The following is a 14479-nucleotide window of genomic DNA, read 5'->3' as shown; positions in this document are numbered from 1 at the left end:
GCTTGCATGTGGACCTCCTAGATTGAGTATCCGACACAAGGAAAGCCTGCCCAAAGCCAAGTAGGCCGCACTTTCCCTTTCCTTTGTAGGGTGATCTCACATCCATGGTCCCTTAGATCCAACGCTTTTAGGAGCTTGGGTCCTCACAGCTCTGTTCCGAGACTCAGGAACTCGGAGTCTCAAAGCCCAGATCCCATTCCCACAGAAGCCCGTCTTCACTGCCCGCTTCTGTTCCCTTCCAAACTCAGATTTTCTCTGTCTGCTTCTGCCCCTCAGGAACCTGAGTCTTCGTGGCCCCGTTTCTGATCCTTAGGAGCCCGGGTCTTCACTGTCCTTCTTCAGCCACTTAGGAGCCCAGGTCCTCACTGCCCCACTTTTACCTCTCTGGAGCCCATGTCTTCACACCTCATTCCTTTCCGCTCCTCTCCTCTTAGGAATGCGGGTCCTCACAATCCTGTTCCTCCCAGACCGACTTCTCTCAGATGCTGGAGAACTCACATCCATCGCCGTTCCCTAAGTCCCGTCTGGAGCCCGGGTCCCCACAGCCGCTTCTTCTCTGAGCCTGATCCTCTCAGCCCCTTCCTAAGAGCCTGAATCCTCACAGCCCCATCTCATCCACAACCTGGTCCTGCGAACACTGACCCACTGTAGGTGTCGGTCCTGACTTCCTCCTCCCGCTCTTGTTCCTCAACTGCCAGGGCTCAAGACTCCCCAAGATATTTGGAGAGTTTTAATGGATCGGTCAAATTGGCTAAAAGGGGGCAGCTTGACATTGAGTGGGTAAGAGAACAGATTTTGGAGCCAGTCCTCCTGGGTTTGAATCCTGATATCAACAGTTATAGCCGTGTGGTTTTTTTGGGCATGTGACTTAATCTCTCTGTGTTTCAGATATGATGGTGATAAAAACAGTACAAACCTCATTGGATTGTTGTATTAAATGAGCTAATAATATTTGTAAAGCAATTACAGTAGTAACTAGGACATAGTAAGCACTACCCAAGTGTTTGCTAAATAAAAATAAAGACATTAACTTGGGGGGGATTGCTCCAGGATGCTCCAATCTTTGGCCAGTAGGCACACCAAAGTGGGGAAAGAGGTAAGTGATGTAATTTGAAATTATAAGAAGGCATATATGTGAGTTCAGCATTATGAAAAAATATTCTTGAAGATAGTCCTTGGTGGGCATTGATGAGTTAATTATGAAAGAGTATAGTAGAGGGGTTAAAACTGTGGACTGCTAAATTAGTCTGCATGCCTGGTCTTCTCATCACATGTCCTATGTGATTTTGGGCAAATTATTTAACTTCAAAATTAGAACTTTAAAGTGGGTGTGTGAAAAGTCCCTACCTCATGGCATTGTCATGAAGATTGAATTAAATAATCATCACAGAGTATTTAGCTTAGTACTTGGCATGTAGTAAGTATTTAAAATGTGACTTAAAAAATTAATAGATAGTGGGCCGGGTGCGGTGGTTCACGCCTGTAATCCCAGCACTTTGGGAGGCCTAGGTGGGTGGATCACCTGAGGTCAGGAGTTGGAGACCAGCCTGGCCAACATGGCGAAACACCATCTCTACTAAAAATACAAAAGTTAGCTGGGCATGGTGGCACGTGCCTATAATCCCAGCTACTTGAGGCAGGAGAATCGCTTGAACCGAGGAGGTGGAGGTTGCGGTGAGCTGATATCGTACCAGTGAACCCCAGCCTGGGCGACAGAACAAGACTCCGTTTCAAAAAAAAAAATAATAGATAATGAAAGTCCCTAATCTCAGTTCCTGCATTGTTATAGGTATTGACATCCTTTAGCTAGAACCTTCAGTTCTTTCCCTGTTACTGAGTCAGATAAAATAAGATGGCATCCAGAAGGAAATAATGCATGTATGTTGCTTAGCACACTGACTGACATGTAGCAAGAACTTAATAAAATTTCAGGAGCCTCATCCCTGCCAGCTGGGTGGTGGTTCAGGATGGGAGATGTGAACACTGTGGTTGCCATGTTGGGTAGAGGTAGGAAGGTTTGGCTAAACCCGTTTCAGAAGGCATCTTCTCCAATGTCAGTTCTGTGTGTTAGAGGTGGGTGGGTCAGGGGCTGTACCTGATCAGGTGCCATGGAGCTGACTCCCAGCCCTGTATCCTGGAACAAACTCCTGCTCTTCAGTCCCCATCTGCCTGCCAATCTGCATCTGATCTGAGATCACTGTGAAATCCACAGTAAATGTGCAAAAGTCACAGACTACAATGAATATGAATTAACTGAGGATTTTAGTTATCCATGCTATTGCCGTGCTAATTACTACAAATAATTTATCATTGACTGTGTATAAACATAAAATTAAGCTACAATTTCTAGAGCTTAAGGCTTATATTGACATTTTGAATCCTAATTTTATTTGCAGGTAGCTGCCATCCAGCTTCTTTATAGGTTTACCTAAACACATTACAGAGTTTTATTTGTCCAGTTGCAGGCCTGATGAACAAAATTGAACTTTCTTATAACTTTCATGCTGCTTCTGGGTATTTATGATATTTTTTTAGAGATAGATCTCACTATGTTGCCTAGGCTGGAGTGCAGTGGCTATTCACAGGCATGATTGTAACGCACTACAGCCTCAAAGCTCCTGGGCTCAAGCAGTCTTCCCACCTCAGCCTTCCTGCTAGCTGGGACTTTAGGCATATGCCACTGTGCCAGGCTTTGCTTCTGGCTATTTAAAGTAGTTTGTGGTGTGATTTATTTTTAAGTTCATTCATTCTTCTGTTCGTGGAACAAACTTTTATTTAGAACCAAATATGTGGCAGGTACAGGTACCTCTTAATTTTTTTTTTTTAGCAGACAAGGGGAAATTCTCATTTGAATTTAATTTGACCCCTACATTTGAGTGTATAGTTACAGTCTGTGTGGAGAGCTAAGATCTAATGTTAGTCTATAAAGAGAAAATTATATAGTTAAAAATATCCTTGAAAAGTCCCTTAATTCAACCATAAACATAATACTCTTCAGGGAGTATAGCACAGCCATTTTCCCCCCTTTCTTTGGAACAAATCACTATTTCTTCAGTTGAATAACAGGCTAAGTAATTGGAAATTTGCTTGTTTATGGGGTTTATGTTGTTTGAAATACACATTCAGTGCCTTTAGACTTAGAGATCCACTTAATACCAAACATGTATGTGCCCTCACTGTGCCTGTTTCTAACTGGTTGATTGACTGATTGATTGATTCATAGTCACTGAATCAATTGATTAATTGATTGATTCATGGTCACCACACATAGTCACTACACATAGTTAGTAGACTATGTGTAGTGACTATGCTTGACACTAGAAGTAGAAAAACTTTAGAAAGACAATATTTGCTCTCAAAGAGCTCATAATGTGGTGGGGACAAGAGCCATGACATGCCCAAGTACAGTTGAGTGATGATAAGTTATAATGACAATGCATTGTAATGTGCTATATGAGAAACAGGCACATTCAGGAAGCCAATGGAGAACAGAGGAAGGAGCATAGCTCTGCTCAGGGAAGGGTATGTCTGATAATGTAGAGAGGCTTCTGGAGAGGTTGGATCTTAAGTTGGGTTTTGAAGAATGGGTTAACTAAGATGATATATTAATTAGAGGAAATAGCATGTACACGAAGGTGTGGTGGACGGTTCAGGGTGTATGGCGTGGGGATAGTAGGACTTGAGCTTACATTTCATGTTAAGCAAGTTGGATTTCATCTTCCATGTAATGAAGAACCACTGAAGGCTCTTTAAAAGGAGAGATACCAAAGTGTGTTTTATAAATGGATGGTTTAGAAGGGGAATGAGTTCAGATCCGGGGAGGCCAGAGAGAAACCACTGGTGAGAAGGCAGATGGGAATCCAGCCATCCTCCACTCACATCAAACCTGAGCATGTTGGGGCATCCACTGACTAACAGCTGCCTTACAGGGTGGGCTTTTAGCTGTAGATATTCCCTTTCCCGTGGTTGTCCTGTGGGGTATCATCCCTTCCTCCCTTTGCTCTTCTTTCCTTACTCTGCTGCTGGTTTGGGTCTGGCTCTTGGTTGAAGAGCCGATGGTGGTGGGGAGGAGGGGACAGAGGATGAACGTGCCCGTCGCCATCCTCTGTGCTGGTGTCTCATATGGAGGAGCCCAGCCTTTTCGTCTTGCCTGATTCCTGTCTTAGGATCTTTCTGATTTTCACGCAACAAGACTTGAAGAAGGGTGATTGAAAGCTAAAAGAGTTTAGAAGGGAGTTTAGAGTTTTTCCTGTCTGTAACAGTAAAACCTCTGAGAAAATGTTGGAAGGACAAAGTACTTGGTTTCTGACTTAGGAAGGAGACTACTCTATTCTACAATGGAACTCTGGTCAGAAGCAGCACACGGTCTTTGTGGAAGCACATGAAATGGTCCATTAAAAATATTAAGGAGCATGTGAGTGTGAGTATAGGCTAAGTCAGGGAATGTCCTGAGGAGTCATGAACGAAGTCCTCCTTTCAGCACTTCATACCGTCCCCCACAGCACTTTCTTCCTTCATCTGTCACCTCCCCTGGCCTCTGAGCCTTTTCTCACCCCAGAGTCTGTTTCCATCCTCCTATCAATTATTTTCTTGCCCTTTGTTGTTGAGCCTGCTCCAGCCTTAAGACAGAGTTTAGGAGACCTAGCCCTAGCATGGAGAAGATGGAAAGGGAGAGTTTGATCCTGACAGTTGAAGGGACAGTTTATCTGTGGTCTCCCCCGTCAAAAATCCCGTGCATTTGCTCACGAGACAGCATCATGACCTCTGTGTCTGTAGGAGTCTTAACACTCTATTCTCTGGGCCCTATGAACTTTATATTTGACTTAACTAAAACTGGTTGGATTTATTTAGGAAATTATTTAATTCCCTAAACTAACTTCTGAAGTGATATAAGCTCATTTTAAAAGACACTGAAGTGAGAGGTTAGTTAACTTTCTAAGCTTACACACAAAGTATGCATCTGGGATTTTGTATTCAGTTTTGTCTGATTCTGCATCTGTGTTGGTGGACCAGCTGACTGTATCCGACCACCATGTAGAATAATGTTTCTAGGGGAAATTAAAAAACAGAGTTACAAATGAGCTTTTTTAAATTGAAAATTTTATTGAGATAATTGTAGATTCAAATGCATATTTGAGAAATTATACAGAGAGGTTACTGGTGCAGAAAAGCTCCACTTCGCCAGATTTTCCCAAGGTTAACGTTTTACAAAGAGGTAGTATAATGTCATAACCAGCGTATTGGCACTGATACAATTCACCAAACTTTATTCACATTTCCCGTTTTACTTGTACTAATTTCTCTCTCTCTCTTCTCTGTCTGTATTAAGTTCTATACAGTTTTATCACCTGTGTTGATCCATGTATCCACAGATAAGATACTGAATAGAGCCAACCACAGGGGTTCCTCGTGTTGCCCTTGTTAACAACAAATACCTCCATCTTTAACCCCTGGCAAACATGAATCCGTCCTAAATCTGTCCTTCATTTCTAAAATTTTGTCACTCCATATAAATTGTATTATATAGTTTGTAACCTTTTGGGATGAGCTTTTCTCACTCAGCATAACCCCCGGGAAATTCATTCAGTTTGTTGTATGTATCAATAGTTTGTTCATTTTTCTTGCTAAGCAGTATTCCATGGTATGGATGTACCATAGTTTCACCACTCTTCTGTTAAAAGACGTGGATTAACTGGAGTTTTCTACTATACTTAAAGCTGCTGTAAACATTCATGTACAGGTTTTTGGGTGAACATAAGTTTTTATTTCTCTGGGATAAGTGCCCAAGAGTACAAATGAACTTTTAATACAGTTCATAAATCCAGAATTAGATTTGGCGTGATCCTGCTCTGGATTGCATTTTCACCTTTTATCCAGTTCTCTGAGTCTGATTTTGTGTGGGGCTCTCACCTATTTCCCTCTGGCCCTGGGCCCGTGTAAATTTCCAGGCTGATTAGGGTGCTCCTGAGCTCTGGGAAGGAGATTTGCTTCGCTTTGTTGCTGGCTGATCTCCGGGAGTCATCACTGCCATCAGTCATGCTTGTCAGTTTTGTTGCACCGATGTCCCTTTCCCCCAGTATGGATGTCCAGAGCTCCAGCAGTCTGCACAGTTAAGTCAGCAACTGTGTTCTGTCTTACTTCCTGTGGGAATGAAAGGCTTTCTTAGAGCCCCTGTGAAGTTTTTTTTTTTTTTAGCCCCTGTGAAGTTTTAAAAGGAATGGTTGCACTTTTTCTTGCCCTTTGGTTCCCTGTAGTGAACACATGTTGCCAAAAGATGGCAGTGCACTTTGCAGCCACTGAGATCGCTCTTCCCTGTCGCCTGGGGCTTAGAGAATTGTGTCTTGTTCTTTATGTGTATGTTGAAAATGCGCAGAGCAGATTTTACAGAACAACAAAAACACCATTAAAAGCTGTGAAGTTTAGAATCATGAAAAAAAAATCACGTTTGCAAATGGTTTATAATGGGAATAGTCCCCCACTTCTTAAACATGATTTGAATAGGGAATAGAACTCAGAAATGTATGTATGAGTGTATAATTTTAGATGTCGGTACTGATTGTTATATTCTGTATAGCTCCTGAAGAAGACCTGTGAAATGCTGATTTTTGTCTTTCATCTGATCCAAGATTGGCCAAGTAACAGGGACAGCCTGCTTTTGAACTCTGAGACTGCAGTCCTCAAGTAAAGGCCCTTGTATACACTTAGTTTTCATGGCAAAAATGGCTAATAATAAAACTCTTCACTTGCTAGCATTGGTCACTCCCCTGTGTGCGTCACTTTGGTGTGTGTGTGTGGGCATGTGTGTAAAGAACTGTTTAAACATTGGCTACGCACCAGAAAGCTGTGTGAAGTGAGAGATTATGGGGTTCACCGGATGTCATAAACAGACCAAGCTGGTGAGGATAAAGTGGGATGAGTTGAAATACAAGATTAGCTAATAAACTTTAAGCTGCATGCACGGAGAGAACCAGTGATATTAAACTCTGGTATGGGCATGCTAAACACTGGTGCCCTGCTGCTCTCTAGGGTGCCATCCCCGATGCCTTTTGGGATGCAATCAAAAAGCCCTGCTATGAACTTGATCCATGTGCAGCACCGTTAGGTGCAAAGCAGGCTGTGGAAGACAGCGGGCTAGCTCTGGGATTGGGTATACAAACCCCAGAGTGGATCCGCTACACACCAGCCAGTGTGCCAAGGTTGGAGGCTCTGTTTCGCTTCCCCTGGGCTCAGTACTGCAGTCGCTTTCATCCTACAGTTTACAAAGTAGCTGCCATCCTGGGTGGCAGGGAGACAGGTGGCTTCACGGTAAAGCAGCAGGCTTTTTGCTACTGCATCCTTTGGCAAAAGCTTGGGCTAGGAGGAGAAATGTGCTGTGTGAAGTTTTAACCCTGAAAGCAGATGCTGTTACTATAGAGACAAGTGAAATGCTACAGTGGGAGGCGTAACAGGGGAGGGATGGGAGAAGAGAGGTGGGAGGGCAAGTGAGGCGAATCTAAAGGCTAGCACACTCCAAGACCTTCAACCTTTAGCAGCACTGTGACGGGGCAGGCTTGCATTCTGAAACTTGTGTGCTGGCGGCCTGCCACGTGCTGACTGGCTGAGTGGCAGCTGCTTGCGCTGTGTGGACTAGCTGGTGAGCACGTTGGCAGTTGGCATGGGCTCTGGGGGTGGGAACTTAGAGGGGTGGAATGTAGATGGGTGCTCAAGACCCAATGGCTGACAGTTTTGCACAAATGTTTCTCATGCTGGGCTTAAGTCACCCTTACGAGCCTGCTCGGTGATTAGGACCGGCTGGTGAAAGCCGGTCCATTTGGCAGTAGATTTGACATGTGTTACAGTTAAATCATTTTGGTGTCCCAGAATAACAGAGAATAAGAAAAACCTTGCTTTGGGTGTGGACTTCTGTAGAAAGGGTATAACTTGTATGGTCAGAGGCCTGGCTGAGGGAAGGCATTATTGGCCCTGAGTGGATTTTATACTGACTGGTGTGACCCTTATCCCCGTGATGCTGGTGAGAAGCTTCCAAATCTATTCTGAACTTTGCCTCATGCTGGTGATGTGAGCAACCCAGGGAGCTTTTTAGAAACATGTTCTTCCCTTCTTTGTTTTCAGCAAATGCAGGTTGTATGAAAGAACTTTTAAGAATGGGATTGAGGGCCTGATTAAGGACTGGATGAGTTAATTTCTTCCTATTGATAGAAGGAGGAACTAGTTGGATCAGATGGTTATTTTAAAAGATATCTCTGTCTTACTAATAATAGCAAGCAACTGCTGAGAGGATTTGCAGTGGGGAGGGACACGAACCCAAATAATTGACATTTGTGGTGTAAAGATGAAGAAAAGGTGCCGAATTCCTGTATTTTGTGCAGAAGCCTAGGTGCAACCGGCTGGACTTACTTCTAAGCAGGCATGAGGGCTGCTCTGGAGAAAGGCCGCTGTGGGTGTGCAGGTTTTATATTTTCCATTTGCCTCACTCACCTCTTTTTGCTTCCTACAGGGAAGAGGCTGCTTTGAGATGCTCTGCATTGTCTGTCAGAAAGAACGAAGTTTCTAATTACTTGCTATGTATAGTCTTGGAGGGAATGTGAAATATGCATCAAAGAGCCAAGGAATGCACCAATCATTATTCTCTCTCTCTAACTCAGATGGAACATAGTGACAGTGCCTCAGTTAGGCTGGATGCTTTTCTCAGCCTAGGAAGAGGGTTTTTCTGAACTTTTCTACTATCCCCTCCAGTTGTTGCTGGTTTTCATTTTCTCTTTATTTCTGATTTTCTTTTTCCTTTTAGAGATGGGAATTCACTGCATTACTCAGGCTGGAATGCAGTGCCCTAATCATAGCTCACTGAAGCCTTGAACTTCTGGGCTCAAGCAGTCCTCCCACCTCAGCTTCCCAAGTAGCTGGGACTACAGGTGCACACCACTGCACATAGCTAATTTGGAAAAAAATTTCAGAGATGGGTCTTGCTATGTTGCCCAGACTGGTCTGGAACTCCTGGCCTCAAGCAATCCTCCCACTCAGCCTCCCAAAGCATTGGGATTACAGGCTGAGCCACTGTGTCAGCTTTTCTCCTTTTACTTCTTTTGTTGTTGCATGCAATTTTGGGAATGGCTTAGGCACAAGGCTAAACATTTTAGTTAGGAAATTTGAAAAAAAAGGCAACAAAAGACTTTAGGACCAGTTTGATTAATGGTGGAGTGCAGAAATGATGTTCCACATGAAATTGTGTTGGATTCTATAGGTTGGAAAGGGTTAGTTCTGATAGGACTGGAAAGGGTTAATGTGAGCTAAACCACTTTTTTTTCTAAAGGGGAGCTGGCACCGTTAATGTACGTGCAGTAGCACAGGGCTTCAGGATTTTGTTGTGCTTCGGAGGTCTTTTAAGAAAATTTCCTCATTAAACTGTCATCCTTATCTATGTCTACAAATGTATAATGGATGGATTCTTGCCTTTTGAACTTATTTGCCTGGATTGCTGAGAAGGTGGATGTGATTGCATTAGGCACCTTGTCTGTCTTGCTCACTGTAACTCTAGTGCCTTGGCTTGTGCCTGCAACATAGTAGTAGTATCCAGTAAATATTTACTGAATGAATGAATGCAGGAAAGAGAAAAGAGAACTACTGAGTGCCTCCTCTGTGTCTGCTACTGTGTGTGGTATGTAAAAATTATATTTGGCAATTAGAAGACATTGGTGGTCATGACCAAAGTGCTTTTTACATCTCTTTCCATCTTTCTCAGCCACTCTGTAGCAGTACTCTCCTCCTTTTGTCACTTTCTTGACATCACTGTTGCCTGGATTCTTACCTCATTGACTGTTTTTGTTCCTCTGCTCTGCTTATAAATGTTGGCATGCCTCAGCACTTGGTCTTAGGTCCACTCCTTGATTTTTACATTTTCTTCCTGGATGATCTCGTCCAGTAATAGCTTCAGGTACCAGCTTTATTCATTGATTTCCTAATTTTTATCTCTAATCCTGAGCCTCTGAGCTCCAGACTCAGACATCTACTTGTATGCCCGATGGCTCATTTTTCATGTGTAATAAGCATCTTATTCTTAAAGTGGCTAAATAGAACTCGATTTGTTCCCCAGCAACTTGTTTCTCCCATAGCCTTCCCCTGGCTCCTTCGATAATTTCTTAATTTCTCTTGTCCCCTTACTGTCCATTGTTCACATAGCAGCCAGGGTAATCTTTTAAAAATGGAAAACAGTTCAAGTCACTCTCCATTTTAGACTCTTCAGTGGCTCCCATAACCCCTACAATTCTGACTCCTTTCACTGGTTTCGTGGCCCAATCAGTGTCATCTCTAAAGTTGACCTTCTGGCCCTGTGCAGCCGTACTAACTTTGTTTCTGTTCCTGTTCGAGTTTCATCCTATACTTGTCTTCATCTTAGAGCCTTTGCACTTGCTGTTCCCTTTGCTTGGAACACATTGCCTGCAAATATTCACAGTGCTGATTCCTTCCTGTCATTTTTGTCTCTGCTCAGTTGTCATCCAGAAGCCTCATGTGAACCACCCTGTGCCAAGCAGTCCCTGCCTCATTTTATTTTCCACAAAGCACTTAATGCTATCTGAGATTACCTTGTTCATCTATTCACTATTAATTCTTGGGAACTTTATCTCTCTGATTCACAGATGTATTTCCCTCTCTCTGAAGAGTATGAGGAACATAGCAGGCACTAAATAAATATTTGCTGAACCAGTGAATATACTATATCATTTAATCTTCATGGGAACCAGGGGCTTAGGGAAGTTGGTAAATGACTTGACTTCTTAAGCTTTTTTTTTTTTTTTTTTTTTTTTGAGATAGAGTCTCACTCTTTCTCCCAGGCTGGAGTGCAGTGGCATGGCTCACTGCAACCTCTGCTTCCTGGGTTCAAGTTATTCTCTTGCCTCAGCCTCCCGAGTAGCTGGGATTACAGGCATGTGCCACCGTGCCTGCTAATTTTTATATTTTTAGTGGAGACGGGGTTTCACCATGTTAGTCAGGCTGGTCTCTTAACTCCTGACCTCAAGTGATCTGCCTGCCTTGGCCTCCTGAGGGATTACAGGTGCCAGGATTACAGGTGTGAGCCACCACACCCAGCCTCAAATCTTCAAGGAATTTTATTTTCCACTGGAATCTTGATGGCCAAGCCATATCCTGCTTGCATTCAGCTTTCTATTTTTAGTTTGAATATAGAGAAGGAAAATGATGTATATCAGGATGGACTATTATATACAAGGCCAATATTATTGAAAGAAGAAATCTTGCAAGTGTCCAGAGGTGATGAGTTTCTTAATGCTATTGTCCACCATTGATTGGTCAGGGTGAAAAGGAAGGAAACAGAAAGGAAGGAAATTTACAGTAATTAAACATGTAGTATGTGCTAAGTCCTGCACTGTGTGCTTTTAGGTATGTTACCTAATTTGAATCTCAAAGCCATCAATGCAAGGTTGATATTATTGTGTTGAGTCAATGCAAGGTTGATATTATTACCCCAGTTTTATAGATGGAAAAACTGAGGCTTAAAAAAGCTAAAAACTTTGCTCCAGGTAGCACACCTGTTAAGTGGTAGAGCTAGATTTCTTAAACCGGGGGCTACCTGACACCAAATTTCTCACTTTTTATGTTGTGATGGTTGCTTTGTGAGATAGATATGCTTCTAAAATAGTAAGGACAAAAATATGAATTCAATGCACATCCACATAGATTATAACAAATATCTGAAGCACAAGAATAAGTTATACAGACAATATGGAAAACAGACCTACAATATTCAATGCCTGAGCATATAATTGGATGAATAGAATACAGAATGAACATTTGGTTCTCTGGCAGGGCTCATGTACGGTATGACATAGAGCAGCTGTCCCCAGAGAAAGTTCTTTGTTTCTAGACTGGTACTACACAAGCAGCATTTGAGCAATTCAGGGTTTCTTTCTGCTTTCACTATAAATAGACCTCATGGAATTCTGTATATCAAAGTTAATGCAATGAAAAGGAGCTGCAGAATATGGAAATAAACCTTAACTCATTCTATAAACTAGAAGCATGTTTGGCATCGGGAGGCCCTAAAAACGCTGTCATTCCTTGGATGGATTCTGAGGTCTTATTTAGCATATGAAATTGCAGAGTAGATCCTATTATGTAAGGAGACAGGAGGACAGCATAATGTGGTTACAAAATGAAGAACTTTGTGCCCTTCAGGGAAGAGTTAACGGGGCAGATATACATAGAGAAAGATGTGTGATAAGAATGTGGAAAATGAATGAATGGGTGGCATGTATCTGTGTGTATTGTCGAAGCCGGGTTGCTGGATAATCCTCAGATGTCAGATTTCCGTAAGGCCAACATGTGACTCAAAGCTTGCCACTCAACAGAGAATACTGGGCTGTGCTGGTATTAAGAGGCTGGCTGGAAGCTAGGCTCCCACTGTGCACTAGCCTACCTCCCTGTCGCTCTCTGCGTGTGGGTGGGTGTGCATGTGTGTGTGTGTGAGGGTATACATTTTATGCAGTGGGTGTTTAAAGAGCTAAGCACTGAAGCTGGATTTCCACAAACGATCATCACGAGCACTCCAGACACACCAAACTTCCTCTCTTGGTATTTTTTTTTTTTTTTTTTTTTTGCTTTCATCCTTTTTAAAAAGAATTTTAAAACCCTAAAGGAGAGAGCCCCCAACGTCCTGCCTACAGGATTGGGATTATTTACTCTTACCTGTCTATGTGGGTGCCCTCTCAAGGTTAGAACTGAAGCTATGTGGGACCGGCATATTCTCGAGCACCAGATGAGAGGAGCTGCGTGAAGCAGTAGCAGACACCAGAAGAAGAGTGACTCTGCCCTGCTAACATGAACAACAGCTTGCAGGTTAACCTGCCCAGAAGCTGGGCTGCTCCAAGTGGCTCGCTCCAGGAGAAGTCTGAGCATTCTTTTTTTCTTTTTTATTACTATAGGATGGAGGATGAAGCTGTCCTGGACAGAGGGGCTTCCTTCCTCAAGCATGTGTGTGATGAAGAAGAAGTAGAAGGTGAGCTTTATGGGTCTGGGAAAGTGTCTGTTGACATACATATGTCTCTATAGATAATAACATTCATGCATTTCATATATCTTACATTTTTAAAATGAAACACCAAACCTTTTCTATAGAATTTCATCAATCTCTACATTTTGCTTCAACACAGAAAGTAATTTTAAGAACTTCACTGGACCATCAAAATGTGATTCAATATGGGTCTTGCCTGGTTTAAAAAAAGTCTTATTTTAAAGTAAGTGCCTATGTTAGCTGTGCCTCTTCATCAAAAATAACATTTTACCAGATAATACTAACCACCTTCCAATGACTAATTCAAGAAAGCTGCTCGATTTATATAAATATATTCAGCAGCATCTTTAATATTCTTTCTTGTAGCTTGTAGTATAAAGATATAGATATTACAGAAGGATAATGATACCATTGTTGCAGGAAAAATGGGTTTAAGCTGAAGATGTTAAGAGTGATAATCATGGATGACTGTCAGTTAGGAAAAGATGGACAAGCATTTTTTATTTAAAAAACTTCAAGGATCTCTTTTGCTGTTGTTTCCTAGTGCCTGTTAAAAACTAAAGAAGAGTCATGTTTTATCTGGTGCTATAATACTTTCAGAGGGTATTCCCTTTTCCTGTCTCCTGACTTATCAATAATGTGGGAATAATGCTATTTATTTGATAGAAGGCAAAGCTGAATTTATATTTATTAAAATAATTATATGGAGGCATCACAGATATATGTTATTATTAATATTTATAATGAGATTTTTAAAAATCAGGGTTATAGGCAATATTCAAAGTTAAATGAACCTTGCAGGTGAATCGTGATCAATTCCACCCTGTAAAGTCACCTGAGAGACAATTCATTTGTGTTTTGGAGATTCTGACCTGACCGGTGCCATGTGGTAAGCATTTAGTGCCAGCCCCAAACTTGCACCAGAAGGTGGTGGGCTTGGGAAAAAGAGAGTCAGTATTGTATGTTCTGGAGTGATTCTTCAAGCAGACTGAACACCAGGTACTGGGCAAGTGATGCTCCTGTGCCACTTGGAACAGTTTGAATAGTGTGGCTATCATGTTGTTTCTCATTTTCTTTAGTAAGTTTCTTCTGCCCATGTGGTGTTAGAGGATTGGCGCCTCCACCCCCACCTCAACTTCCCGCATTTATGCTCTTGAGACTGACTAATAAGAATTTGATGCCTAAGTTTCTTAGGAAAACGGAAACTACAGTATTTTCTTTCATATTGTTTTATGGGTTCCTTGCATTTTTACAACATGCTGTGGGAAAATGTCAAGCTGGTGAAAGCAAAATAGTAAAACTTTTGTCTTAAGATTCTTGGAACCCATGATGTTAAATCATGATTTTAGTGACTCCGTCACTGTCCCAGTGTCAAAGAGGAGATACCAGCAAAGAGGAGATACAAGCAAAGAGGAGATATAGCATATGAATATAAGAAATAATGTAGCTTTGAGC

General features: G+C 42.2%; 2 protein-coding genes across 9 annotated transcripts in view; both read left to right on the top strand.

Annotated features, from left to right (window-relative positions):
* The window catches only part of SLC4A4 (solute carrier family 4 member 4), a 491091-nt gene that overhangs the window by 153340 nt on the left and 323272 nt on the right, over nucleotides 1–14479 (top strand). For 5 of the 8 annotated variants that reach the window (XM_058434021.1, XM_032150489.2, XM_058434009.1 and 2 more), the window contains one exon: nucleotides 12936–13009. In XM_058434021.1, coding sequence (XP_058290004.1) covers nucleotides 12937–13009 — 73 coding nt within the window. In that variant the 5' untranslated portion in view covers nucleotide 12936. Of the gene's footprint in view, nucleotides 1–12413; nucleotides 12586–12935; nucleotides 13010–14479 lie in introns of those variants that run through there. The other 3 variants (XM_032150468.2, XM_032150517.2, XM_032150478.2) reach the window with 2 other exon arrangements.
* MOB1B (MOB kinase activator 1B) overlaps nucleotides 1–14479 on the top strand; it is a 376190-nt gene that overhangs the window by 296680 nt on the left and 65031 nt on the right. The window lies entirely within an intron of this gene.

Source organism: Hylobates moloch, unplaced genomic scaffold (assembly GCF_009828535.3).
Source record: "Hylobates moloch isolate HMO894 unplaced genomic scaffold, HMol_V3 SCAFFOLD_2, whole genome shotgun sequence".
NCBI classification, from domain to species: domain Eukaryota; kingdom Metazoa; phylum Chordata; class Mammalia; order Primates; family Hylobatidae; genus Hylobates; species Hylobates moloch.
The sequence above is the reverse complement of the archived record's forward strand: the minus strand, read 5'-3'. Positions and strand labels throughout refer to the sequence as shown.